The following is a 27555-nucleotide window of genomic DNA, read 5'->3' on the forward strand; positions in this document are numbered from 1 at the left end:
AAGGATGAATAGGATATGCAAAATTAAGATATTTTAACATTTATTTTCCAAACCAAGCATAATATAGTATTAAGATGAAGACATAACAAATATTATAAGAAAGATCTTAATATAAATCACAAACTAAGTCTTAATTTAGTCTTGTATTTCTATTATTATTATTATTCTTATAAAACTAATAAGATCAAAACTCAACCTTCACCATATTGTCAAGATTTGGCATTATAGGAAACAAGAAATTACAGTAAATTAAGAAAAGAATAACAAAGTACACGATATTAAATACTGTAATGTATTTTACGATACAAACCATCTCCCTTCTAAAGAGAAAAAGATAAAACATAAAGCTTATTTTAGTCTTATCAACACACTCTTCGATAAAATCCACTAACTTGATATCTATGCTTGATATTTTTAAGAAATTATGATACAAACATTAATTATAATCAAAGTATATTATATTAGTAACATTATATAATAGGTAAAATGTTACCTCTATCTCCGATTGACGTTTATTGTTCTATAATAAGACCCGTCATGGTAGTACTTCAAAACATCAATACATGCATATAATCAAAAATATTGTTGCCTGTAAATAACTAGAAATTAAATAACTTGAAAGAAATAAAATAATTCTAATAAGTTTAAAACCATTAAGAAAAAATCCGTAAATGATAAATTTTAATCTAATAAATATATAAACATATATAAATAACACCGTCACGCCACTGATGAAGTGAAATGACAGAAAGACAGCCGAAACTCAACCGTGTTGTCATATTTATGTACCCATCTCTTTTTAACTCTCATAAAAGTGCCAAACCATGTATGATTCTAAAAAATTGAGTTTTATGAATGGAGTGTTCTGTCTACCTATATTTAGATGTCTTTGGGTTCTACCGCTATTTTTAGGTTATGCGATGTTTCCCGCGCAAACTCTAAGTTAGGCTTCTGGTTGATATCTATTCTTGTGGTTATTCTGTGCCTTGTATTCTTTGTACCATGGATCCACACCTTTACCTTATTTTATATTTTTTCTAATCTTGTTTTTTCTAATCTCTTTTTCACTGAAGTTGTGTATAAAGGACAAAGGACAGTTAAATCTGTGAGTTAAATATTTATAGTTGTTTAGAAGGCTGCTTTGTATCTTTTCCTACTGAAAAACCTATTTCAGGTAAATGTAGCAACAGTATCTTTGGTACATTACAATACAAATTCTATGATTAATTTTATATTTTAAGATTTTTAGATTTATATTGACGAATATCAAAATTCCAATGATGTGAATTATGTGTAAAATAGAGGAAAGATACTTAATGGAGATTGTGAAGTAAGGTACCTATTATCATTGTGATCGGATCATAATATTATCATTCATATACATTAAAAACATAAATTCATAATCATTTATTGATATTCTTATTTGATGGTTTTAAATCTATGAATATTATATCTGAATTATCATGTCATTACATCCAAGCGGTTTAATTTTTTATATATTTGCAGGCAAAATATTCATTTTATTATTTCTGACTTATGTATTAAATTACTCTAAATTTTGGTAAAATCTAGTAAAGAGGTAACATTAAATAACTACTTACGCAATCCACTTTAATTTATACAGAGAGTCTTATAGCAGATATCAATGCGACAAAGATAATAATATTTAAACATTCAACAGTTTATCTGGTGTGGTTATAATTCTTGTATCAATTTTTCTAAAACAGATCAAGTTACTGTATTAGAAAAATGTAGGCACATATTTTTTTATGAAAAAATGGCGATAGAGTTAATAAGCTTTGTTGTATCTTTTACACTTTAGGAGGTCTATGTTGTAGAATGCATTACAATATTTAATATTCTGTATTTTCATTGTTTTATTTTATGTAATTTCTTGTAAGTTGTCAAAATACCGCCAAGAAAATGGTGACAATATGGCGAAGTCTGTGGCGAAGTTTCTAATTTGAATGTATTAAATTTACATTATGATATGATGCAAAAAATCAAAATGTTTTACCAGATACTTTTTATTATATTTTTTGTTTTAATACTACAATATTATTATGCTTTGTGGTGTGGAAAACAAATGTTAAGATATCTTAATATTTGCCATGATGTTTTATTACAAAATATGATTTATAAATCACAGATATATTAATTAAATATAATATTATATATTTTGTAGACATTTTGGACAATTGGACATGACAAAGAATTAAGAAGCACGGCAATAAAGGTAGAAAAAAAATAAGGCTAGAGAAGCAGCAGTCTAGTGTTGAGAATATCGGAAGCCCCAAAATTAGATGGATCCTATAATAATGGATATTAAGGACAGAATTTGTCTGTTTATTTCTTTTAAATCATGTATAATTTAAATTTTGTAAAGTTGAGTTTCATCTTATTAAATAAATTACTTTTTCTTTTCAAATGTAGCCATCTATAGTGTTTTATTTGTGTCTAATTCTATTGATAATGAAATTAGAGCTGCACAATTCACAAGAATTTGATGATTAAATATATACATATATCTTAATAAAGTAATTATAAATATATTTATTCAGATATCATTTTAGACCTACATATATGGTAAAAAAAACTCAATATTTACTATATGGTAAAAAATATAGCTTATAATTTCTTATTTATTATTATAAATTATAGTATTTTCATTTTCATCTTTACATTCAAGTATCTATTTCTGTATTTTATTCTCATTCAAACCAATAAATTTATTTTAACAGATTTTATTGTTTTTTTTTGTTTTAATTAATAGGTAGGTAATGGTAATAATAAAATTATATTTAAAATTTCTATTTTAATAATGACAAAGCAGAAAAAATAAAGTTTATAAAAAAAGTAAAACAAAAATAAAACTTTATAAAGAAAATTAGGTAATTACCGAAAATTAAATTGTAATTATATTAAAAAGGCAGATTTTGTGGCGTATAAAAAAGGATTTATTTATTATCTAATTTCAAAATAATACACATGCACAATTTTCACAAACATCAACAGAAATTTGCTTACTGCGCATGCGTAGAACTCGGATGAAAGTCTTTTGCCCTGCGTACGTTAACCCCTTGTTAACCTGGATTCTCTCCTTTAGTTGGTAACTCAATTACCGGGACCCTAGCAGCTTAGGCCTACAAATTAATTAAAAATAGAAGAATTTCTTCTCCTTTTACCTCAAAGCAGCCATAGATTTTACAGTGTATGGCTGTATGAAAAGGGCCACAAAAAAAACAAAGAAGACATATTTTTTTCTTCTTTTTAATTAGTTTTTTTTTCCCTATTTATGGCCACTTGTCTATTACGACATTCAGCCAGCTTATTTCTTATTATTGGTAATGGTGTGGATCCGGTGGCTGACCTTGAAACGAGTTTCTGCTGCATATAGTCACAGACACTACGCATGCGCACATCTTCGATGTTGCCAGATTGTAAGTTATTTTGGAATTATTTTCAGTAGAAAACAAATATGTGCTTTTCAGTGTTTTTTGTCAATATATACCGTATGATCGAAAAAACGGCGTCCAGTTAGCTGGGAAATGACGATTGAGGACATTTCCCATATAAAATGACAGCGATCTTCATTTCAGTCATTGCTGACGCTATTTTTTTTTCAATCATAGTACGCGGTATATTATTTATATCAAGGATTTATATTATTATTTTAATATTTCGCACAACACGTGAACGCTTATTATGTATTTTCATAGTCAATAAAATTAAATAGAAATAAAACTCTAGATTCCTATAATTAATCTAATTGCTCTAGATTATTTAGCTACGTTTAAAAAGGGCTTTATTAAAAATTCGGGAAATTATATGTCCAAGTTTTTCCTTTTTTTTAATTTTAAATGCTGTAGCTCCATGTCATGTTCATAATAGGTTTTCTGCTAATTTAAGATTTCTCTATTCTTACACCTAATTTATGTGATTTTCTTAGCTATAATATGATTTATAAACCATATTTTTCATAATGGAAGGATGTAATAGGATATGCAAAATTAAGATATTTTAACATTTATTTTCCAGACAAAGCATAATATAGTATTAAGATTAAGACATAATAAATATTATAAGAAAGATCTTAATATAAATCACAAACTAAGTCTTAATTTGGTCTTGTATAAACACAGGTATAAAACTAACAAGATTAAAACTCAACCTTCACCATATTGTCAAGATTTGGCATTATAGGAAACAAGAAATTGCAGTAAATTAAAAAAAGAATATCAAAGTAAACGATATTAAATACTGTAATGTATTCTACGACACAAACCATCTCCCTTCTAAAGAGAAAAAGATAAAACATAAAGCTTATTTTAGTCTTATCAACACTCTTCAATAAAATATATGTCTAAAATTGCTATTAATCCACTAACTTGATATTTTTAAGAAATTATATGATACAAACATTACAATCAAAGTATATTATATTAGTAATATTATAGGTAAAATATGTTACCTCTATCTCCCATTGACGTGTATTGTTCTATAAGACTCGTCATGGTAATATTTCAAAACATCAATATATATACATATAATGAAAACTATTGTTGCCTGTAAATAACTAGAAATTAAATAACTTGAAAGAAATAAAATAATTCTAATAAGTTTAAGAAAAAAAAATCCGTAAATGATAATTTTTAATTCTAATGTAAATATATAAATAAATGTTATTATTATTATTATTCAACCACTTCCATATCTCTGTTATTATTACGTACAATTTTATATGTATATTCATAATACTTTCATTTCAGAATCTTCATTATCCTTCTTACCTTAATTTTGATATCAAAATAAATCTGAAATTATAAAATTAATTATAGAATTTGTATTATTATTGATTAACACTCAAAAAAAAATTCAACTGCAAATAATTCGAAAATAAACTGCAATTTGGCAACATCGACGATGTGCGCTTGCGTAGTATCGATGATCAAATGCAGCAAATATGGACTTCAAGGTCAGCCACCGGATCCACACCTTTACCTTATTATTTAATTAGCGTTTAAAATTGGACAAATACAGACTCACACACACATTTAACACCCATGTCCGAGGCCGGAATCGAACCGGCGACCTTGCGTCTACTAGAATGCGGCGCAATCATTTCGACCACAAGGCCGACTTTAATAAGGTTAAACTCAAGGGTCAAACCCTTGGGTCAAACTATCAAACGAAGAAGAAAGAATATGTCTTCTTTCAGTTTTTGTGGACTGGACTCTTGTTTAGCAATAGACCGGCGTCTCATCTGTTTAAGAATTTTTGCAAATAAATAAGAAGAAGAACTGTCACTTTTGTTTGTCCGGTCACTGAAGTTTTGTTTTCTGTTTTTTATTTATTTAAATTAGGCCGTATCTGCGGCAAACTATAAGAAAATTATTTTCTACAATAAGTATTTTAGGTATAGGACATATTACTAAGACTCTAGTCAATATTTTGGTTTGGATTCACTATAATATGCACTAATTTTCAAAATGGTTATGGAATCTAAAACTACAAGTAAAACAAGCTCCTTAAAAGCTCTGCTTTTACGAGCCTGGAGGGAGAGATGGACAGACCTCCAATGGGGAATTAATATAAAAACTGTTTTACCCAGAGGAGTGAGTGGAGATGTATATAATTTAGCTGACTGTATTTTACAACAGGCTGTAGTGGGAACTGGTGCAAACCAATTAGTTTTAAGTTATTTAAGACACTCTTTAAGTGCACAGTTAGTATCTCATGCTGCTGTACTTCAAAGAATTAGTAAATATAATCAACTGAATAAAGTTCATTGTGTTTCTAGTTTGTTGGAGTTTCTTGAAGGTAAAGTTAAAGAGAAATTTTAAAATTCTTGGTGATAAAGTTTTATTTTAGGGATGCTACCTGGTGTAACATGTAGTGGGAAACCAGAAGAAACAGTATTAGCTACTGCTGTGCTTTCTGCTGCATTATGGTTACTTAATATTTTACAGCAATGCAGAGATACCTCATCCCTAACACAAAAGGCAGGGGATCTTTTAAAAATCCTTTTAACAGATGATTTTTACATTTCAATGATTTGCCTTGCAAAATATAATGATACAGGTATAGGTATACAAATTAAATTATTGAGTTTTATATGGGTACTTAAGCTTTTTATGATTTATAGAGCTTTTCCAAGAGACAAGTGGCAAATGTACAGAACTATTAACTATTTTACAAGACAGTGATGAAATTAAGAAGTATGTAGCTAAATTGGAACATATTGATATAAATGTGCTATGTTTACCAGTTAAAAGTGAAACATGGCCAGGATCTTTAGTTCAGTGTTGGCTCGAAGTCAAACTGATTGGAGATCCGGGGGCTTCTACTAATAGTTTAGCAGAACAATTGCAGATTTTCCAAAGACTTAAAGGTATGTAACATACAGGGTGACCCAGCAACCTAGTGTTCCAATAATTCTATTAGGATTTAGTGATGCCAGATTGTTTGCTGAACTTATCAGAGGGAGCTTATTGGCTTTATACAGTGTGAATCAAACATCACATGAAAGCCACTGGGGTGCATTTACTTTTCTTAAAGTTCCACACATACTGTTAGAACTTCGAGGAAAAACAGATAATATTAGTATTGCAAATTCAATTGAGCTGATGTTGCAGGTGAGTTTAATTTATTATTGAAATTTTTTATATATTATTTTATATTTAGCATAGTCCTCTTTTGGATGCCATGGATGCAAACAGTTCCTGTTCCAGTTTGAAATGTTTAATAGATGAGCTAACTAAAATTAGACTATTGAGTGAATCTCAATCACAGATTTTATTGGAAAAAAGAAAAACGCCACCGACTTTCTTAGAATTAGATAATAGTCCTAACACGGGAATACCGGAAGTTATTATTTCAGCAGAATCAACATTTTCGAATATTTTGAAAACTCTTTCTGCAGATTATCACAAAACCCAGGCAAGTTGAATATTCTGTATTAGAACATGAGAGAAAAAAGAAGGCTAGATGGCTTGCGCGTGACGTCATCGAAAGGTGGCGACGGACGAAACTCAACCTATAAGTACACATTCGGTATGAGCAGGGTTGCCAGATGTCCTACCTTAGAGGGGACAGCCTCGCTTTTAACTTTTGCTTTTTAAGTAAATTATCCCGCATTTCTCTCTTTTAAATAGTGTCTAGACCTAAAAAGTCTTTTTTTAACTATACATAATGTAAACCGTTTTTTTTGGCTGTAGGTTTTATTACAGGGTGGGTGTTGTCAGTCGACACTCCTAATATTGTATTAGCAACAATGTTCTGCTTTTCTATTATGAGGATCTGGCAACCCTGGGTGTAAGTTTCGCACTAAAATTACTATGTTAAAAAAATGGAAAACTTCTTGAATCCTATTGTTTCTATCTGTATGCTAAATTATACTGACAATTTGTTAACCCAGTTTTTATTAAGATTATCATTTTTAGGAAGCCTTCTTTTATTGAGGCTTTTTATATGAATGAATAAAATGACTAAAAAATACTTTAATACCTACTGGTGTATACGCCAGAAATCAGAAATTTTCGCTATGTATTTCACGCCGTCCCGGTTGCGTATTGGCATTGTCTCCTATGGTACGACGCAGCCTTAGAAAAATGTATGCCGAATCACGGAAGACAATGTACCACGATTTGCGAATAATAGGCTCGACATTCTCTCCTGCATTAGGACGCCACGCGTTGTATCTTAAAGCGGCTAAGTGCAGTAGATTAAAAAATACTTTAATACCTACTGGTGTATACGCCAGAAATCAGAAATTTTCGCTATGTATTTCACGCCGTCCCGGTTGCGTATTGGCATTGTCTCCTATGGTACGACGCAGCCTTAGAAAAATGTATGCCGAATCACGGAAGACAATGTACCACGATTTGCGAATAATAGGCTCGACATTCTCTCCTGCATTAGGACGCCACGCGTTGTATCTTAAAGTGGCTAAGTGCAGTAGATATTGTCACAAATTATTTTCCCATTATGAGGGGCGATATCTACTATATAAAAATGCAATTTGCGTGACGCCTTAAGCAAAATGGCTTCTTTCATTTATTATGTCATATTAATATATATATATATATATATATATATATATATATATATATATATATATATATATATATATATATATATATATATATATATATATATATATATATATATATATATATATATATATATATATATATATATATATATATAAAAGCATGGGTAGTGACATTTGAGTGGCAATATCTACAATATCTACTATGTAAAAATGAAATGTAAGTCTTTTGCTTTAATTTATTCATTTGTAACAATACATACAAAAAAAACAAGGTTAGTGAGATTTTGCATTAGGTGTGTTTTTATTCACGTTGGCCGATAAGTTCCTCTTCTTTTTGATTACCTGTTTAACTTCGTTTTTTGAGGGTCTACCTGACTGAATTCTCTTCGCCCCAGACGTAAATCCAGGTCGAATTTTACGTCTGGACTTGGATGTAGGCTGTACTCCAATTTGCTGTCCACGGTTGTAACAACATTTCTTCGCGATTTTCATTTGGCAAAAATATGACTGAACTTGTGTAGCAGTTGTTAACTGGCTAAGTGTAAGATTAATATTATGTATTGCTTTAGTTAAGTCGCTATTTGGATTATTAAGTGCAATTTCGGAAATTCTAACAAAATTGGATTTTAAAATAGTCACTTCACGTATGTGCAGGGGATCAGACGGCCCTTCAGTGAATCCTATTCTTTGAGTTTTAACTGATTTTTCTTCTTCGATATTCATTGGTATGTTTATACTTTGTTCAATATTTTCAGTATAATTTTATCACTGAGTCGGTCATTCGTGCTAGTAGGCATATTTATTGGTATATCCATATCCATATCCATATAGAAGTCCTTAGATGCTTCATTCCCCAATGCCAATTTAGCTAAAATAATTCTATTTTCGGAGCGTAATAATGGCGAAGTATTGAGTACCAGCGAAAAACGCTCTTGAATCGCACATAGGTGTTTGCAAAACCGGCCGCCTTATCCAAATGGACAATCACATAATGCTATATCTACATATGCGGTGTAAAAAAGATGTCTATCTTCGTCTGAAGAACTTCTGTAAGTGTTTGAGTCCATTTTATGTACGTCGAGAGATTTTGCCTTTTTAGGGAATGCCAGATATGATAATTTTGGTTGACTTCGCCTTGAATTAGCAAACACCACAAATGTTTCTTGTGGTAGGTTTCGAAAACACTAACAATGAAGTCTACAAGAACACATGCATTAAACGCCTTGCAACGTTGAAGTACTATATCCTTAAAAATTCTTATAGAGGCCTCAACATAATTGTTTGTGTTATTACCTCTGGTAAGGACGTCGTTTCTGAGGCATAAACACCATTCTGTTCTCTCCCAAATTGATTCAAGGTGACTCAAGAGCTGGGGATATTTTTTGGATGCATTCTCCCTTAATATTACATCGTATTGTGTTTCGGCTTCTTCAATGCAGGAAGAATATAATATACTTTGAAACATCTTCATGATTGGTTTTCGATCTTCATTTAAAATATGATTTTCGGATGCCTAAACCCATCTCCAAAGAGCTTGCAAAAGATGGAATGAACACAAAAGTAAACGAGAAGATGGATAGACAGAACTTAAAGTATTACGTTCACTGGCACTGTCGTCAGTCATAAACAATGAAGGGTATCCTTGGCCTCCAAAACCATTTATACCTAAGTGCTCCTTCAAAACACTGAAAGCTAGAGTATAGTTGCTTTCTGTCTGCGCAGTATGCAGTATACAAGCTAGAGGAATGGCACCAATTTTTGAAGCAGCATACATAAACGTTACGCAGGTGTTCATTTGATCACACGAACCGCTTGAGTCGACAAAAACAACGCACGTGTGCACGCTTCATGATGGGAGTTAAAATCGCAATAATCAGTGGATTTTCCTTAATAATAACTCCAAATCCTTTAGCTACATACAAATGTTTCTTCTTTTCAATTACTTTGAAGATACTAGCTTCACTGCGTGTTCCAAAATTAACCGTCCTAAAATAAATAAAGATTGAATTTCCATTAACCAGGAACAGAAACTAAACTTCACCTCCATTTATTGTATAAATGCTTTATTTGACGTGCAGTTGGATTAACTTTCGCATTAGCTAGATCCTTTTCAAATTTATCAGCTTCCATTAAAGATATTTCATGAAATGCTTTAGCGACAGTTGGACCCATACCATCATCAAAATATTGTAAAAACTTCTTTTGAACGTTATCTGTGAGGCGGAGATAACTGTATACCTCTGCTACATTAACCCTGTGACTGTGCTTGAACGAAATCTGCAAAAATATACAGGGTGATCAAACTTAAATCGACACTATTGCCAACTTCTTCAGTGTTAGAGCTACGAGGTCGGTTAAGGTAGCAAACTAATATAACTAAACAAACAGAAAAACCATTGAACATCGCGTTTTTGAGTTATCTCAAAAGAAAATTATTTCTTAAATGGAACACCCTGTATATCTATCTTTTATTGCGATTGCCCACACTTTTCTGAACATAAAAGGCTATTATGACTTTAATTCTAAAATCGAAAATAACTCATTACAGTTGAGGGTTGGAACCTTTGGTGTTACACAGCAAAATAACCATGGTGATTTAGAGTTTTTATTTTGCTTTGAAAATAACTCAGTTATGGCCCTTTTCAACTTTTCGTCTAGGGTGAAAATATCGGAGATCTGGACTTTTTTCACTGTTTTTTCGGTTTATAATTCCATTTTCGATTTTAGAAAATTAGCCATAATAACCTTTTATGTTCAGAAAAGTGTGGGTAATCGAATAAGAGATAAATATAAGGTGTCCCATAAATACAAGGCGTCCCATTTAAAAATAATTTTGAATAACTTAAAAACACGTTGCCCAATTGTATAATTAATTTTCTGTGCATACCACGTTAATCAGCAGAAAAAATGCTATTAATTTACTAATTTAACCGACCTTGTAGCTGCAATAATAAAGAAGTTAGCAATAGTGCAGACTTCAGTTTGATCACCCTGTATACAGAGTCAATTTAAAATTTCAAATATGAACAAATTAATAGGAAAAACCATCTTGGGCGTTGTTTTCGCTAAGCAAGCAGACTATGTATTATGAAATATTATAGTAATAAGTATACCACCACGAAAATTTCGCGACAAGTGTATTTTTAATACAAATGCCACTTTTCCCTGTTTAAAATCTTACTGATTAATTAAAAAAATTAGTACTCACCATCACAACCGTATCCAGCCCTTCCTTCAACAAAATATCTTTTCTTACAGTATTTTTATTCGTTAGTTTTATTTTGAAATCAATTTTAGCATTAAGTCCCGTTCTCAGAACTGCGACTGTCGCCAGCGACACGACAAAAGAACCAATCAGATTTGTACAAAATTCAAACAGCTGTCAATTTTAAATTTAGTACAGCTCCCATTGGTCGTTTGAAGTGTCAATCAGTGTCGCTGTCGACACGACGCAGTTCTGAGAACGGGGCTTTAAGCCCCGTTCTCAGAACTGCGACTGTCGCCAGCGACACGACAAAAGAACCAATCAGATTTGTACAAAATTCAAACAGCTGTCAATTTTAAATTTAGTACAGCTCCCATTGGTCGTTTGAAGTGTCAATCAGTGTCGCAGTCGACACGACGTAGTTCTGAGAACGGGGCTTTACAGTTCTTGTCACGAATCCTTGTGTCACATCTTGCACGATTTTTAATTTTGCCGAACGTGCTATGTTGGCAAACAAACACCTTTCTGAATTTCAGTCGTTTAACATTCGGATAAGTATATCGGACTATCCAATTAGTTGCACTTAAATCGAATTGCACTTGAGCCGAACTCTGTTATCAAGCGGTCACAAAATTCGGGTGCGAGTTTTTCTTTTTCGTCATAATGAGCTCGAATCTCACAAGTATAATTAAAGTCACTATTAAACGTGAAATGTATTAATCTGGCACTGTTGTTATTGCAAAATTGCGTTAAAATACTCTTAACACTTTCCTCCATTTTGGATTAACCTTTATTGCGATTTTGACCGTGTAGCGGATTGTAGCGCGACGAATTTCAACCATCAGCGAGCAACGTGATGTTAAAACAAAACAACTACTACTCAAAGGCGCCGAAAAAACGGAAGATATTGTCCCTCCTACTTAGCATTTCCGCAGAAAATAATCTACTCTATTTAGCCGCCTCAGTATACAGCGCGGCGTCCTAATGCAGGAGAGACTGTCGAGCCTATTATTCGCAAATCGTGGTACATTGTCGTTCGTGATTCGACATACATTTTTCTAAGGCTGCGTCGTACCATAGGAGACAATGCCAATACGCGTCCCGGTTACAGTTCATGTTGATCGCATTAAAGTAATATTGAAATTTTGGCTTTGTCATAATATTTAAGTATTTTAGTTTTTTGCTAGTGCAGTTATTGCAACTATAAAACACTCAGGTATGGGGTTTGTGTGATATAACGCTGTTTCGTGTAGTAAAAATAAGTGAAAAAGAATCCGGACCAGGCGTCGTGTTGTAATATACTATGAGAGTATAACATATAATTTGCAATATTAATGGTATTTTTTTTTAATCAACTAGTCATTAAATGTTTTATGAACATCTAAAATTATAATAATGTACCTTTAAAAATTTCGTTATAGCCGACATAGCCCCAATTATGACCCTACTAGCAAAACCGGTGATTAAAACTGTACTCGCTATCGTAGTTGAACTCATCTAAAAATGTTTTTAGCTGGAATAATAAATTACAATACAAGTTAGATCTTCTGAAGATATCAAAATATTTACTTTTTTTTTATTTTTAGAATTTTCACAAATTACACTTCCTAACACTGTAATAGAATAATTATAAAATAAATTTTTCGTATATTCGCTATTTAAACCTGTGCATTTACTTCGGCAGCATATTCTGCAGATAAAAATAGGTAAAAAAGTTCTTATAAATGTATGTCCTCAAATGCTTAGTTTCAGAGATACAGGGTGTAGAAATTTCATTTTTATTTCGATTTTTTCCAAATAATTTCTGAAGTAACGTCAATATTAAGATGAAAATTGGTGTCTGGGAGTTTTTGACATGAGAAATTTGATTTTGATGTTAATATGACTCCTACTGGTAGAGGGCGCCACCTACGTGCGTTTTAACTGTTTTGAAGCGTAATAACTTTTTGTCCGTACCTGTATAAAACTACCGAGGGAAAAATATACATCTCTGTGATTTTTTACCTAAAAAAGATCTCTTTGTGAAAACCGCTACGAGCAACCGTTCTCAAGATATTTAGAATGGAAACAGTCAATACATGCCATTATTGACGAAAAATAAACACGTTGAGTAGGTGGTTATTTCGCTGAAATGATAAATTAGGGAAATTTTTATTTTTTTAAATTAATCATATTTTTTCTGCAAAAAAATGATGATAAAACAGTTGTTGTTGAACTTTTGGTAGAAAAACATTTCAAATTTATGATCTCAGTCTAATAACTATTTAGTCAACATGTTTAATTTATGTCAGTGATGACAGATATTGATAATTTCGATTTCAAATATCTCCAAAACCATTACTCATAGCGATTTTTACCAAAAGACCTTTTTTACGTAAAAAGAGTCGTAAATGTATATTTTTTTATTCAGTAGTTTTATACAGGTACAGACGAAAAGTTATTACTCTTCAAACCAGTTAAAAAATATGTAGGTGGCGCCCTCTATAAGTAGGAGTCATATTGACATCAAAATCAAATTTCCCAAGCCAAAAAACTCCCAGACATCAATTTTCATCCAAATATTGACGTTACTTCATAAATCATTTGGAAAAAATCGATATAAAAATTAAACTTCAACACCCTGTATCTCCGAAACTAAGCATTTTAGGACATACATTTATACGAACTTTTTTACATATTTTTATCTGCAGAATATGCTGCCGAAGTTTCCGGAATACAATTCGGGCCACCCTGTATATTAGTTGTTTACAATACTCTTCGATGTTGATAGCACCAGCAGGAGAATGTACCAAGCCTATAGGTCCTGAAAGACATTGTCTCAGGATTTGAATTACAGTGAGATTATTGTCAATCTTTGAAAGAGACTTAAACAATAGTTACTTTCTCACCATGGTATTCACAAACAAAAAAATATGAAAAATAACATTTTAGTATTTATTTTTTGTACTATATCTGTATTCAAGAAAAGTCAAGGAAATAACTTCTTTTGTCAATTTTCTTTGACATTTCACTTGGCATATTTGAGTTTGATATTATGATTTTTTTCTATTTGTTTTGCTTTTCTGAGTTTATTTTGTTACTTCCTGTTTATTCTATAATTATTTTACTTATGCAAAGTGTATAGATCTTGAAAGACATTGTCTCAGGACTTGAATTGCAGTGAGATTATCGTCAATTATGGAAAGAGACTTAAAAATAGTTACTTTCTCAAAAAATAACTTTTTAGTATTTATTTTTAAATACTAATTTTTTTATACCATACAATTGAAAAAAAACGCCGTCAGAATTGGTATCGGCTCGTTTCAACAAGACAAGAGGTCGTTTTTTTGCGATTATATGGTATTATACAAGTAGTAAACCAATCTATTGTAACATTCATTTAGAGTTGAATATTTTTTTGATTTTGTATTTTCGCATTTAATTACTACTTGTTAAAAATAAGTAGCATGATATGTCAATTTTATGATCTTTTTATAGTTGTTTCAGTAGCGTATTTGTGCTTTTATTATTGATCACCTACTTTTAACTAATCTACAACATACTAAGCTACCTAAATTAACAAACAATTATTTGGAAATCGGAAAGCATCATCTCTACTATTGGAAACGTTCATCCACTACACGATCATCCGCCTTCCTTTGATGACGTATCAGATTTTTACGTCAGAGCTATCTGGCCTTCACTCTCCAGGGTAACGGCTTGATTGACTCTATTTTTTCAGGATGTTATTTTAGGTATGATTCAACAACTGTTAACTGGTAAAAATTTCGAATTGATCCTGGCAGTGGCGTGTAGCTCTAACCAACTGCGCACACTCGTCAATAGGTTGATTCGTTTCAATGAATGCTATAAATTAGGACAAGACAACGCGAGAATTCAGTTGTTTGATATCAGTTTTGTAATGCTAATTTCCATTGTACAGAATTATGGTAAAAAGATCAATATTTGACATTTCTTCTATATTGTTTTACTATAATTAGGAGCATCTGCTGTGTTGGGTCCAGGTGGCGAATCACTTTTTGAACAGTGGGTGAATGACTGTATGGTGGATCGTCACAAACCGAAAGCACCCTTGCAACTTCTAAACATGAGCGATCCCAGTATTGTTGAAGCTTTGATTCAACAGTTTAATACAGAGGAAGTTGACTTTAAGCCCACGATGAAACTGAGAGATATTCTGTTCAATATGCCCGGTGTTATGAAGGAAGTTTTAGTTGCTTGGGAACAAGGTAAGACAAAAAAATATTCATATTTAATTCAGATAGCTATCAGCTGTTGTGTGTTATTTTTGGGATGTTGTCTGTTGATTCATTGATCAGACCAATGACTAAAGAATACAAGGACACCCGAGACCAAACTGACCTTTCTTCCAAACAGTGCCGTGGCACATATTTTTCCTAGCATAGCCGCTTGAACCGATATTTATATTTTTGATAAATGTTTTTACTACGCCTGTGGTGTATCCGGTGGTATCATACTAATTACTTACGAAAAAAACGTATTAAAATGTTAACAAAAGGTACTAAACTAGTATCGACGTATAGCACATATCAAGTACATATAATATCAGAAAAATAATTATCAAATTCAATAAAAAAAACGCTAAAAAGGTGGAGTGGGCTGTTTATTTCCTTTAGCCAGGAGTTAAAACGTAACTCTTGGCTCTTTTTTATCATTGTACCTTTTACACTTGAAAGCTGAACAAATTACCATTGTAATAGAGTTTACACAAAGTTCACTAAAACAACCAACTATTGAAAATTGCTAAAATTGTCGCTGATGACCAGCTGATGACTCATTCGTTGCTTCCAAAGAAATGGCGTCTAAGGTCACAAATTCTGCTGCAGCCCGTATATGGACGTTACATGTCCTTGTATTCTTTAGTCATTGGATCAGACGTTATTATACCGGGTGCGTCTCGAAAGTGGCTCATCGCCTATAACTTTTTTATTTTTTCAGATAAAGAAACGAGATTTGGTATGTTAGTATATGACATAAATTGGGATTGATTGACATATTCAATTGTTTTTGGTCACTTCCTGTTTCACCGGAAATGACTACAACTTTTGATTTTTAAATGGCACCCTCGGTTTACTTTTACTTTATTCGATAGAAAATGACACTCTGAGTAGAATGACATACCATATGTCAACTTTTGACATCTTCGCTTTAAAAAAAATTGTATTTTAAATTCTAGAGCGCCATGAAGTTTAAAAACACTAATTTTTAATCAAGGAGCCTTGAAAAAATAGATTTGATCGTTTAATGCCTTTCGTGTTTTGTCCTGGCTGGTCAAACGATGGTCAAATCGTTTTTTTAATAATTACTCAATTTTTTCAAATGTAACATGAGTGGCTTATTAGCATATTTGGAAAAAGCATTTTTTTACGAATAATTTAATACCGCACACTTGGTATTTCGAGTCAATTTGTCGTTATGAATCGCATGTTACAATTTCAAATAAACCATATGCGAAAATGTCAGAAGTTGACATATGATATGTCATTCTATTCAGAGTGTCATTTCTATCCAATAAAGTAGAAATATATCGAGGGTGCCATTTAAAAATCAAAAGTTGTAGTCATTTCCGGTGAAACAGGAAGTGACCAAAAACAATTGAATGCGTCTATTAATTCTAATTTATTCATATACTAAGATACCAAATCTCTTTTTTTTTATCTGAACAAATAAAAAAGTTATAGAGGTGAGCCACTTTTGAGACGCACCCGGTATACATATATTCTTTCATCTGCCCATAGGTGCTTTGTCCACTTCTGATGTAAAGAGAATCCTGGATTCGGTACGAGGCAAAATGTGTTGCCTGCCTATTGCCGCAGCGACATATCTCTGTTCATACATGCGAACAGCCCCCCAAGACACCCTGCTGAAGCCAATGAACATGGTACAGCAACTTCTAACAATGCCCACGACCGAGGACGACAGCATAAGAGTTCGCTGGCAACTAACGTGCGACATAATAAGGAAAATGCAAAGGGACATACAACTGCCCGCTTCGAAAAGTAGCCATCACTTGGTGTCCAGGGCTCCGGCCACGGAATTGTTGCACAGCACATGGAATTGTGGGATTACAAAGGGTTGGTTGGACTACAATTCTGCCAAGAATCTGCATTGCTTGTTGGATACGGCAGGTGCTCGGTGGTTGGTCAATGCCGTAATTCAGGAATTATTAAAACTGAGGTAAGTAACTGTCTGATGTTGTGATGTCTATTGTAATTAATTCCATAAAGGAAAACTATTTATTTTTTTAGTTTTTGCAGCAAACTATATAAAGATATAGTCTGTACAACAATCGTCGAACGTTATGTCATTAATTTTTTTTATTTAATATCCGATTGTTAGGGCATAAACATAGTAAGGCATCTCGATGCGATGCTCGCCAAGATGCTGGCCGCGCTGCTCGCCAGGATGGTAGCCGCGATGCATCCTACGCGCACTGTTTTAAAACGGCGGGTAAGTGCGCGTAGGATGCATCGCGACTATCGTACAAACATAGTGTAGGGCATTTCATCTCGATGCGATGCGCGCCATTCACCTCGCCATCCGGCGATGCTGAATCAAACATGTACAAATTTATGCGTCAAAACATACTGGAGCCTCGCACCTCGCCACGCACCTAGACGTTTAGCGCGATGCTTCCTAGGAAACAAAATTTTTGTTTTTTGCGAGAAGCGGACGCGGATGCCTGAAACTTTACATTTGATTGGCCGGTTTAGGATCACAATTCGTTGAGCATATGTCGAACTAGAGTCGGTTGGAATAAAATGTTCACAATACTAATATTTAATTTATCACCAACAATGTAATAACCTTTATTTTACAGGGTCCGGCAATAGTGCGATCTGCAGTTCTAATAATAAAAAGCTTATGAATTTTGTAGTCCAGACATAAAGTATCTATTAGGATGTATTTGAGAAAAATATTTGAAATTCTAAAGGGTGGCTCAAAAAAGTGTGAGTGGATCGCGAATATTTTTTTAAATGGAACACCTATATACGGGGTGGCGCAACTCATTAGCCTCGGTTGATTATACGAAAACGGAAATATGTAGAAACAAAATATTTTATGGGCATATGTGGGAAGACCATGTGCATAATTTAAAATTATTTTGAAATGTACAGGGTATGTCAGAACTAAGATTTACACCAAAATTATATTTTTTCTTATGGAACACCCGGTATTTTAATTCATATTTGGATCCTTGGACACAAAATAAGGCATGTATTATAAGGGTTATTATATATTAATATGTTTACAAGCTTTGGTTTTTGAGATATTTAAAGATATTTAAATATGCATGCTACAATGGAATAGATTATCAACACCCTGTACATTACTTTTTAGAATTAATTCTTGTGCTGAGTTTAAAGATAGAGAAATAAACTTTACTGAAAAATTGTATTGCTCCCTTAAATTTATACAGGGGTACCAAAAATTGATGATTTATTTTTATAGTTAGATAGATAAGTAAAATAATTAATTTACAATTTTGTTAATTTTATACATTTAGATTTTAGATTTTGCACATACAGATCGTAGGTGATCTAGGTGCAATAATAAAATATGTTTTAAGATATTATACATAATTATTGTTATAGTATGAATGAATTATTGTAATATTAAATTTAATACTTGAATAAATTGAAATTGAAATTGAAAATTTTAAATATTTATTTTACATAAAAACTTTGTTATTTCAAATACGATAACCTATTTTTTAAAATAAATCGAAACAGATTCAAATGATCTTTCAAACTACATATATTAGGGTGTCCTATACCTATCTAGCTCAGATTTTGAATAAAGAGCAATTTTTCAATAAAATGGCAACAAAGAGGGCTGATGTCGTCATGGCAAGTTTCTAGTGACAGTAGTTATTTTCAAAATCGAAATTAGTTTATGGACTTTATTTATTTATAGTAATTACTTTAATCACTAGTTGATTAAAAAAAGTGTACCATTAATATTGCAAATTATATTTTATCCTCTCATAGTATATGATATGTCTTTTTAATTTTTTGATTATGTAACTGCACTTTGTTTACTCACTTGTTTCGTCGAACTGCTTGAAACCATTTTTGCTTTTGATCAGATCGGTATGAGAAACTATGAAGCTATAAAATTTTGTTTCGGGAGAGTTGAATATCCGGGAAAGTTGTGTTATTGCATGTAATTGCACCCAACAACGCCCTAATTGCGCTCTCCTTTGTGCGTTAACATTTTTTCTGCAATTTTATTAACATTTTAAATTGTCACAACATAGCACGACGCCTAGTTCGAATTCTTTTTCATTTATTTTTTACTACCCGAAACAGCGTTACATCACACAAACCTCGTACCTGAGTGTTTTATCTCTTTTTTGTCTCAATAACTGCACTACCAAAAAACAAAAATACTTAAATATTATAACAAAACCACGATTACAATATTATTCTATGCAATCAACATGACGGCGACGTGAAATAGATCGGGATAATTTCTGATTTTTGCAATTGAAATGTTGCGGTAGGAATTTGTTGAAATCAACTGAAATGCACCAAGCCTATAATAATTAATAACTACTATTACATAAGCTGGTGCTTAATAAAACGGCCATGGTAAATGCTTCAGTATGCCTACGCGCACCTATTCCCCGTTTTAAAACTGTGCGCGTAGGATGCATCGCGGCTACCATCCTGGCGAGCAGCGCAGCCAGCATCTTGGCGAGCATCGCATCGAGATGCCTCACTATGTTTGCGCCCTTAGGATGTATCTGATCTTTCGTTTGTTTTTTTTTCTACATGTTTCGTTTGTTTTTTCTCTTTCTTTCGAACATGTTTAGACCTTTATTCATTTTGCTTGTGTTTCAATTAAGAATTTTAGGCGCACTTTCGAGTTTTAGTAATAATTATTTTAGTAACAAACAGATCTGAATTTTGTTTAACAGTGCAGTCGATTTTTAATTTTGACACTGACAGATATACGTCAACATAACCAAAAGTGTGAAATGACAGTTACTAGAAACAGTGTGTAGTGATTTAAGAAATGACTTATGGTGGGTTCATACTTTGAATATTAGTCCTAACCTTAGCCTTAACATTAACCCTAATTAAATTAATATTATGCTTGCGCTCATATGAAACATGCTAACCTAACTTCGCAAATATTTTTAAAATTTTGAATACTAGAGAGACTAATTTTTACTATTATAACATTTACTTGTTTGTGAACGATATTTTCTGGATCAAAAAATAACTACTTTATTAACATTTATAAACCGTCAAATCCAACATGTCGAATATTATTTAATTTTGTATTAATATTAGGCTCTAAGAATATAAAATATCCCATATTTCTTAAGACACGTTAGGGCTAAGGCTTATGTTAAGATCTATACGTTAGAAGCACGAACGCTAGCGTTCGTTAACCATGATTAATATTCTTGAGTTTAGGACTAAAATCTAGGTAGGACTAAGTTTAGGTCAATCTATTTCATCCTGTTTTTACGCGAAAGATAGAGTGCGGCAATATACAGATTGTTAATTGGACGGTTAGTTATTGGGAAACAGAATGGCAACACTGCCTACATTCCAAATGTGTACTAAGCTAAGCTGCCGACTCGTCCCGTCGCACAGTGCTTCGTCCCATGGACAAAAATCGAAAAAAAAGTTAAAATTTACTAATATCTGAATATGTAATTTTATACTTATAGCAATGTTCAACCATCCTGTATAATATTTTTCATAAACAGCGATTTTTGTTAGCAAATATTTTTACTAAAAATAAATTTTGCGATCATTATCTTATCAGTGAATAACATTCATAGTAGTTCTGTATATTATGGAGCTAAACGTTACGTACTTAATTGAAAGCCACTATGGATATTGTTAAACAAGGTATGTACTTTAAATTTATTTCTAAACAAGTTTGTGATTGTTTAGTTTTTATTTATTTTTTTAAGATGATTTCTAAACGGGTATAAAAATTTTACGTTTTCAAACTTCAAAAAGGCATTTAAAAAAAAACATATCAAAACATATCGTATTTATTGAATATTTTTGTTGTCATATTCATACACTTTTAATTTTTGTATAGTTCACCTGCGTCTGCTTGCGACGAACTTTATTTTATAATACTTTTCAGATGGAGTAAAATTGATAAGCAATGCCGATCTGGTTAATACTTACTCAATACTGGCTTGATCATAAGGACAAGAACTCAAAATTATTTGTATTTCAAAAAAGGTGTTCTTTATTAGATATTGATGAACCTTCCAGTCAAATGAGACACCACTTGTGCCTGAAAAAGCCCATTATGTTGGAGCGAAACGTCGCATAAAAAAGTTTCCATCTTTCAATTTATTATACAACCTCATACCCAAGAAAAGGAAAAAATAATATATGGATATGGTCTATTAAAGAGGTAACTATTAACATCCGAACCCCTCATACCAACAAAAAGAACAGTAACAACGCGAAAAAGTAACATATATTAGAAAATAATGTACAGAAATATCTTATATGTAAGCATACTTCATCTACCTGTGATTTCGATACTATAGATTTGGAAGATTCTGTCAGCAGTGATTCTTCTGAATCAGAGTAGTTACGATCTATGCATTTTGTTGTCCTAAAGTAAATTTATAGTATCTTAAGTTTTTTTTTAATTAAATATAATATTAATGTTTTTTTTTCATTAAAGAAAAACATTTTTATCTTATATTAGGCTTATATTGTAGGAATCATGTTCCAATGTTATTTCAATTCTTTTTTATCACAGGGATTTATTTAATACTTACTCCGTTTTCATACTATAAATTATTATTTCCTTAGATGGAACACAGCTCCAACATTTTTATTATTTATATGATTTTTTTCATAAACGTGGGACTAAGAACATCATCATTTAGTACAATGAGAGTACTCATCATTTGTGTCAAATAAACCTAGTTTGAATTAATTGCCTACAATAAAAGAGTAGTTTTGCATTTTTGTCCTCTAGAGTCATATGTTCGAAGCACTGTGCGTCACGTTGTCTCTCGACGAGCGGGCCGAGGTTGCCATATTTCACCCATAAAGCTCTTGCCGCGAGTAATAAACAAATTAACAACCTGTATATGACGCAACGTTGAACGATGGTAAAACATACGTGCATTGTTGCCAAACTATTAAAAAAGTATGTCTTTAGCAGTATTGAATACAAAATTCCAGTAAAGAAGTAACAAGAAATTGGTTGAAACTAAGAATTTTGTCTGGTTGCATGTTTAACAACCTTATCTACGGTCGAAAAAAAAGACATTAAATTACCTTAGTAATTAGTTCCGTATGATCGAAAAAAAACGGCGTCAAGTATGGCTGGGGAATGATTACCGATGATAATTTTGGCGTTGTCAATCTCTAGACGTCATTTACTAAATCTTGCCAAAAACACTAATTATAGAAAGGCAGAACGTTTCCAGACACACAAATCTCTTTGCCAAAAATTATTTTTTTTTGCGAATTTTAAACTACACCATTTAAAAAAAATCACCTTTACTAAATATAAATTTAAATTAAAACCTTTTTAAGGCCAACTGGCAGTAAGCGCCATTGAAAAAAAAACAGCACGGGCTAAGTTAATGACGTCTAGGGCTTAATCAACATCATCATCAATTATCATTTCCCAGCCGTCTTTGACGCCATTTTTTTTTTCGTTCGTATGGTATAATTTTACATATGAAATGTTGCGTGTGATTTGGTAAAATATAAATTATATATTTTTTAGATTTAGAGATCAGCTGCAGCGGGGTGTGGATCTAGCGTTAGCTCTATTTCACGTCGATATTGTATCATGTACAGTTGAACTACTTTCCCACATTCTGCCCCAAATACTGAACGTCGATTCGCATTCCTACACGCTTATTGAGCCACAACTCTCCTCCTTAGCATACTTAACATGTTATTGTTTATACACGGCGTGGGATTCAGTTGCAGAGGTAAATAACTGTCTAAAAGATATCATATCCGAGCCTGGGACTTGATTCTAAAATTTTTTATGTCGAAATTTATGTAAATGGCAACGTTGGGACGTTGATCCCTCTTACGGATTTTATCGGAACATGGATTTTATCGGAAACCGAAATCGTTGACTAAAAAGAGTAAAAAAGAAGTATATTCTGAAAATTAGCCAGACAGGGAAAGTACTTTAATATGGCCGACTTAAATTCTAGTTAATCAGTAGCGTTCTATTTTTTTAAACGTGTTAAAATATAAAATATGGAAGATTTAAGTCCTGACACAATGTTTTCCCCAGATTTATACATTTTACATAAACCACTTTATGAAATAAAATCCTTGACTGATTTATAATCTGCCACCAATTAATGATAATGAAATTATTTTTTTTGCACATAGAATGAGTCCTCAGACTTGCAACTATACCGGGTGTTTCTTAAAAGTGGCTCATCTTATAACTTTTATATTTTTTCAGATAAAAAACGAGATTTGGTACGTTGGTTGGCCACTTCCTGTTTTACCGGAAATGACTACTTTTGTTTTTTAAATGATACCCTAGTTATTTTTATATTTTACTACTACTACTACAGGGTGGGTCAATGGAAACTTTCCACCCCAATTTTTCCCGTTTAAAATTAAAATTTGGAAAAACGCCCGGACAGGTCAATTTAGTTTTCGAGGGGGAAAAAATATCATAAAATCATTTTCACACCTACAACCCCCAAGACGGGGCAGGCGCCAGCGCCTCCCCTAAATTCTTAAATGGAAAGGGGGGCCGAGTGATACCTCATGTGAAAGGTCTTTCAATTCCCTTTCTAATGATATAAGATATCATGTGCTTTCGTTCAGTAGTTTTAGAGATTTATTCATTTAAAGTAGATTTTAATTTATCAGCTAAGTGGTGAAAAAATCGGTTTTTATTTTTTTTCTTTCTGTATGTATTTTTTTGGCAAACTGTGTATACTAAAAATTAAGCTTTTAAATAAAAAAGCTTAAAATTTTTTTTTATATTTTAAAATTTCTAAAAATTTTCCCGGCCAAAATATTGAGCTTTTTTCACTCATTCCGAATTGAAAGATTTTTGGGCGTGGATCGATGCAGATTGATTAGTTAAAATTTTTAGTATACACAGTTTGCCAAAAAAATACATGATTTTTTCACCACTTAGCTGATAAATTAAAAAAAATCTACTGTAAATCAATAAATCTCTAAAACTACTGAACGAAAGTACACGATATCTTATATCATTAGAAAGGGAATTGAAAGACCTTTCAAACGAGGTATCACTCGGTCCCCCTTTCCATTTAAGAAATTAGGGGTGGCGCCGCCCCCGCCTTGGGGGTTGTAGGTGTGAAAGTGATTTTATGATATTTTTTCCCCCTCGAAAACTAAATCGACGTGTCCGAGCATTTTTCCAAATTTTTTAAACGAGAAAAATTGGGGTGGAAAATTTCCCACCCTTGGCCCACCCTGTATATAAAATTACACTCTGAATAGAATGACATATCATATGTCAACTTTTGATATTTTCGCATATGGTTTATTTGAAATTGTAACATGCGGTCCATAAAGACAATTTGACTCGAAAAATCAATGTGTGGTACCCAATTATTAGTAAAAAATGCTTTTTCCAAATATGCTAATGAGCCACCCTCGTTCCATTTGAAAACATTGAGATATGATTAAAAATACGATTTAGGCATCTTTTAACACGAAAAATATTAGACGATCAAATCTATTTTTCCAAGGCTCCTTGATTAAAAATTAGTTAGTTTAACACAGCCATGGCACTCTAGATTGAAGTTTAAAATACGATTTTTTTAAGCAAAAATGTCAAAAGTTGACATATTCTATGTCATTCTATTCAAGTCTCAGTTTCTATCAAACGAAGTAAAAAATACCGGGGGTGCCATTTAAAAATCAGATGTGTTAGTAATTTCCGGTGAAACAGGAAGTGACCGAAAACAAATGAATACGTCCTCGTATCCTAATTTATGTCATATACTAACAAGTCAAATCTGGTTTTTTTTATCCGAAAAAAAATAATAGAGGTGAGCCACTTTTCAGAAATACCCGGCATATGAACCAGGAGATCAAAATATATATATATTTTTAACAGACGGTAGAAGAACCTCCGGCTAAAATCCCAAGGTTGGATAACTCCGAGGATTGCAGTCCCGATAGTTCAGCAACGAAAATAATATACGCCTTCCTACAATTGCTGTCGATGTTTGAAAGGATGCAAGAAGGAGGGATCAAGCCTCAAACCTATTTTATATTCAATTTCGTCAAAGCGTTGGTCGAGGTCAAAATTCCGTCAGCCAATCCTCTCTTAGCTTACATTCCTCCCAATCTGATATCGGATTTACTGAAAACTTTGCCGGATTTGTTCAGTTATTCGGTATTGTTGCATCTGCACGACGTTTGTACCACTTCGGGCAGGATTAATATGGCTAAAGATTTATGTGTACTTCGGAATTACCACTTAAGGAAAATGTCGATTAGTATGAATTAAGAAATTAGTTTATAGGATATGTAAATGTACATTTTTAAAGGATATAAAATAAAAAAAAAATACTAAAATTTTTCAATTTTTCAATGGTAACAATTTGGTTTAAACTAAAAATAGCTATGCAGTGAATAAAAATTGGCGCCGGGAGGCATTTAAGCAAAATGTACCATTATTTAGTCCATAATGTGATTTTCCCTGCTCTCATTGGTTGAGACTAAACGCTAGTGCGTTTTGCCAAACATGACTAAAATGCGGTACATTTTGCCACGTCAGCGTGAGGCATTCCAAACGGATTGACATGACAACTTCGCCAAGAACACGCCGCCGTTATACGCTTCTCTCAAGTAGTTTTCATTAGACAGACGTTGTTTTTGTGTGTTTGAATAAACTTTAGCATTTTTAATTGATAACTACCATTACATCTGAAGGTTTGACGTATATTTTACCGGATCAATTTCGATACGGTGTAAAAGAAGTTTTGGTTTGGTAGCATTATTTATGCTCAGTGGCGGATACAGAGGGGGGGCCCATGGGGCCAGGGCCCCCTCTAAAATCTGTAAATTGTGTAAAATATTACGCTTTTGGGTTAAAAATGGCGCCCTAAAAAGCATATTCTACATTGCTTTTTATTTTGCCCCCCCCCCCTAAAATAAATTCCTGTATCCGCCCCTGTATGCTGAACTAAAAACAGCAGAAGATTGCGACTCATGAATTTCAGAATTTTCGCGACTAAATTCAGTTGCCTATATTGTACGGCGAACTTTTACTTTGTTTGGTTGCGTAAGATCCATAGGTTTAGGAAGAACAGATATCACATTGTGCATTTTAACCCGATCAAACAATCGGAGGTTGACTACGTACTGTAAAAACCAACTGAGATAGAGAAGGCGACATTGCCACATCTAAAATTTGCGCCTATCTACTTAGTTTGATTTGCAGAAAAGGTAACTTTAAAACCTTCACCGGATATCAATAAATCTCAATTTCTTAATTAAATTAATAGTTTATTTTTAAAGAAGCATGGGTAATAATATGTTATTAATCAGAGGATATATGCGTTACTATTAAAGGACATGTTTACTGTTTAATGTGCTAAAACGTCTAGAACTATTGGCAACGTTGCTGCTAGTCTTCCAGAATGAAAATGTGCCGTCCGTCCCACCACCCCTCGCCCCGGCCCTTGGTCCGTTATAGCGTACTACGTTTAGCTTACGGTGTGTTTGAAGTCGGAATCAAGTCCGAAGTGAACTTTTCAGTATTTTCAGTAGTTTTTGTTTTTGTTTAACGTACTTTTGAATCTGCGAATTTTCAATATGGTACGACAGTATCAAGTGTGTGGAAAAATAAGCTCAAATTACCCGAATTTGTCTTTTCACAGGTAGGTACAAATTTCCGCCGTAATTGTACATAGGCGTCCCACAAGGGAGCCCCTTACAATTAAAATAATTTCTAATTATATTTGTTGAATTTTGATCTATTAAAACAAGAACGTAGTAGCCGGTAATTGAATTATAATTCGTCTCAATTACTATCTAACCGTTGTAGATCATAACAAATTTGAATATAAACGTTGCATTTGAAACTTTATTCTAAGCCAGAAAGTGACATTTTTTTTCTTAAAATTGCGTCATATTTTGGTCATTATATACGATATTCTAAAGGAATTTTGCTCAACAAATAAACAAAGGTGTTTACCCGACCTTTTTTACATTTTACTACTTTATTATATCTGCCCCTTCGGCGTTGTTTAGACAATTTTTTACCACCGTATAAATACCTCTTCCTAGAGTTATTT

The 27555-nt window shown here is 32.5% G+C and overlaps 1 protein-coding gene and 2 long non-coding RNA genes across 4 annotated transcripts; 2 read left to right on the forward strand and 1 right to left on the reverse strand.

Annotated features, from left to right (window-relative positions):
* Positions 1 to 948: 948 nt before the first annotated feature.
* LOC115877934 lies at positions 949 to 2495 on the forward strand. Its single transcript, XR_004049448.1, has 3 exons — positions 949 to 1174; positions 1242 to 1335; positions 2186 to 2495. It is a non-coding gene; the product is annotated as an uncharacterized LOC115877934 (long non-coding RNA).
* A 794-nt stretch (positions 2496 to 3289) lies between these two features.
* Positions 3290 to 5134, reverse strand: LOC115877938. The gene is made up of 2 exons (XR_004049449.1): positions 5002 to 5134; positions 3290 to 3334 (listed from the first exon to the last, which is right to left on the reverse strand). It is a non-coding gene; the product is annotated as an uncharacterized LOC115877938 (long non-coding RNA).
* A 156-nt stretch (positions 5135 to 5290) lies between these two features.
* Positions 5291 to 25831, forward strand: LOC115877910 (mediator of RNA polymerase II transcription subunit 24). Of its 2 annotated transcripts, none has more exons than XM_030894260.1 (10): positions 5291 to 5820; positions 5872 to 6087; positions 6146 to 6391; positions 6445 to 6635; positions 6685 to 6939; positions 14980 to 15187; positions 15239 to 15487; positions 17018 to 17456; positions 23019 to 23229; positions 25368 to 25831. In XM_030894260.1, exons 1-10 carry the CDS (start codon positions 5490 to 5492, stop codon positions 25761 to 25763), a joined length of 2742 nt encoding a protein of 913 aa, XP_030750120.1. In that variant the 5' UTR covers positions 5291 to 5489; the 3' UTR covers positions 25764 to 25831. The 2 variants fall into 2 exon arrangements, with proteins under 2 accessions (XP_030750120.1, XP_030750121.1); XM_030894261.1 differs by having other exon boundaries at positions 5872 to 6081.
* Positions 25832 to 27555: the final 1724 nt, after the last annotated feature.

Source organism: Sitophilus oryzae, unplaced genomic scaffold, assembly GCF_002938485.1.
Source record: "Sitophilus oryzae breed Bouriz unplaced genomic scaffold, Soryzae_2.0 scaffold_1499_pilon_pilon, whole genome shotgun sequence".
Classification (NCBI taxonomy): domain Eukaryota; kingdom Metazoa; phylum Arthropoda; class Insecta; order Coleoptera; family Curculionidae; genus Sitophilus; species Sitophilus oryzae.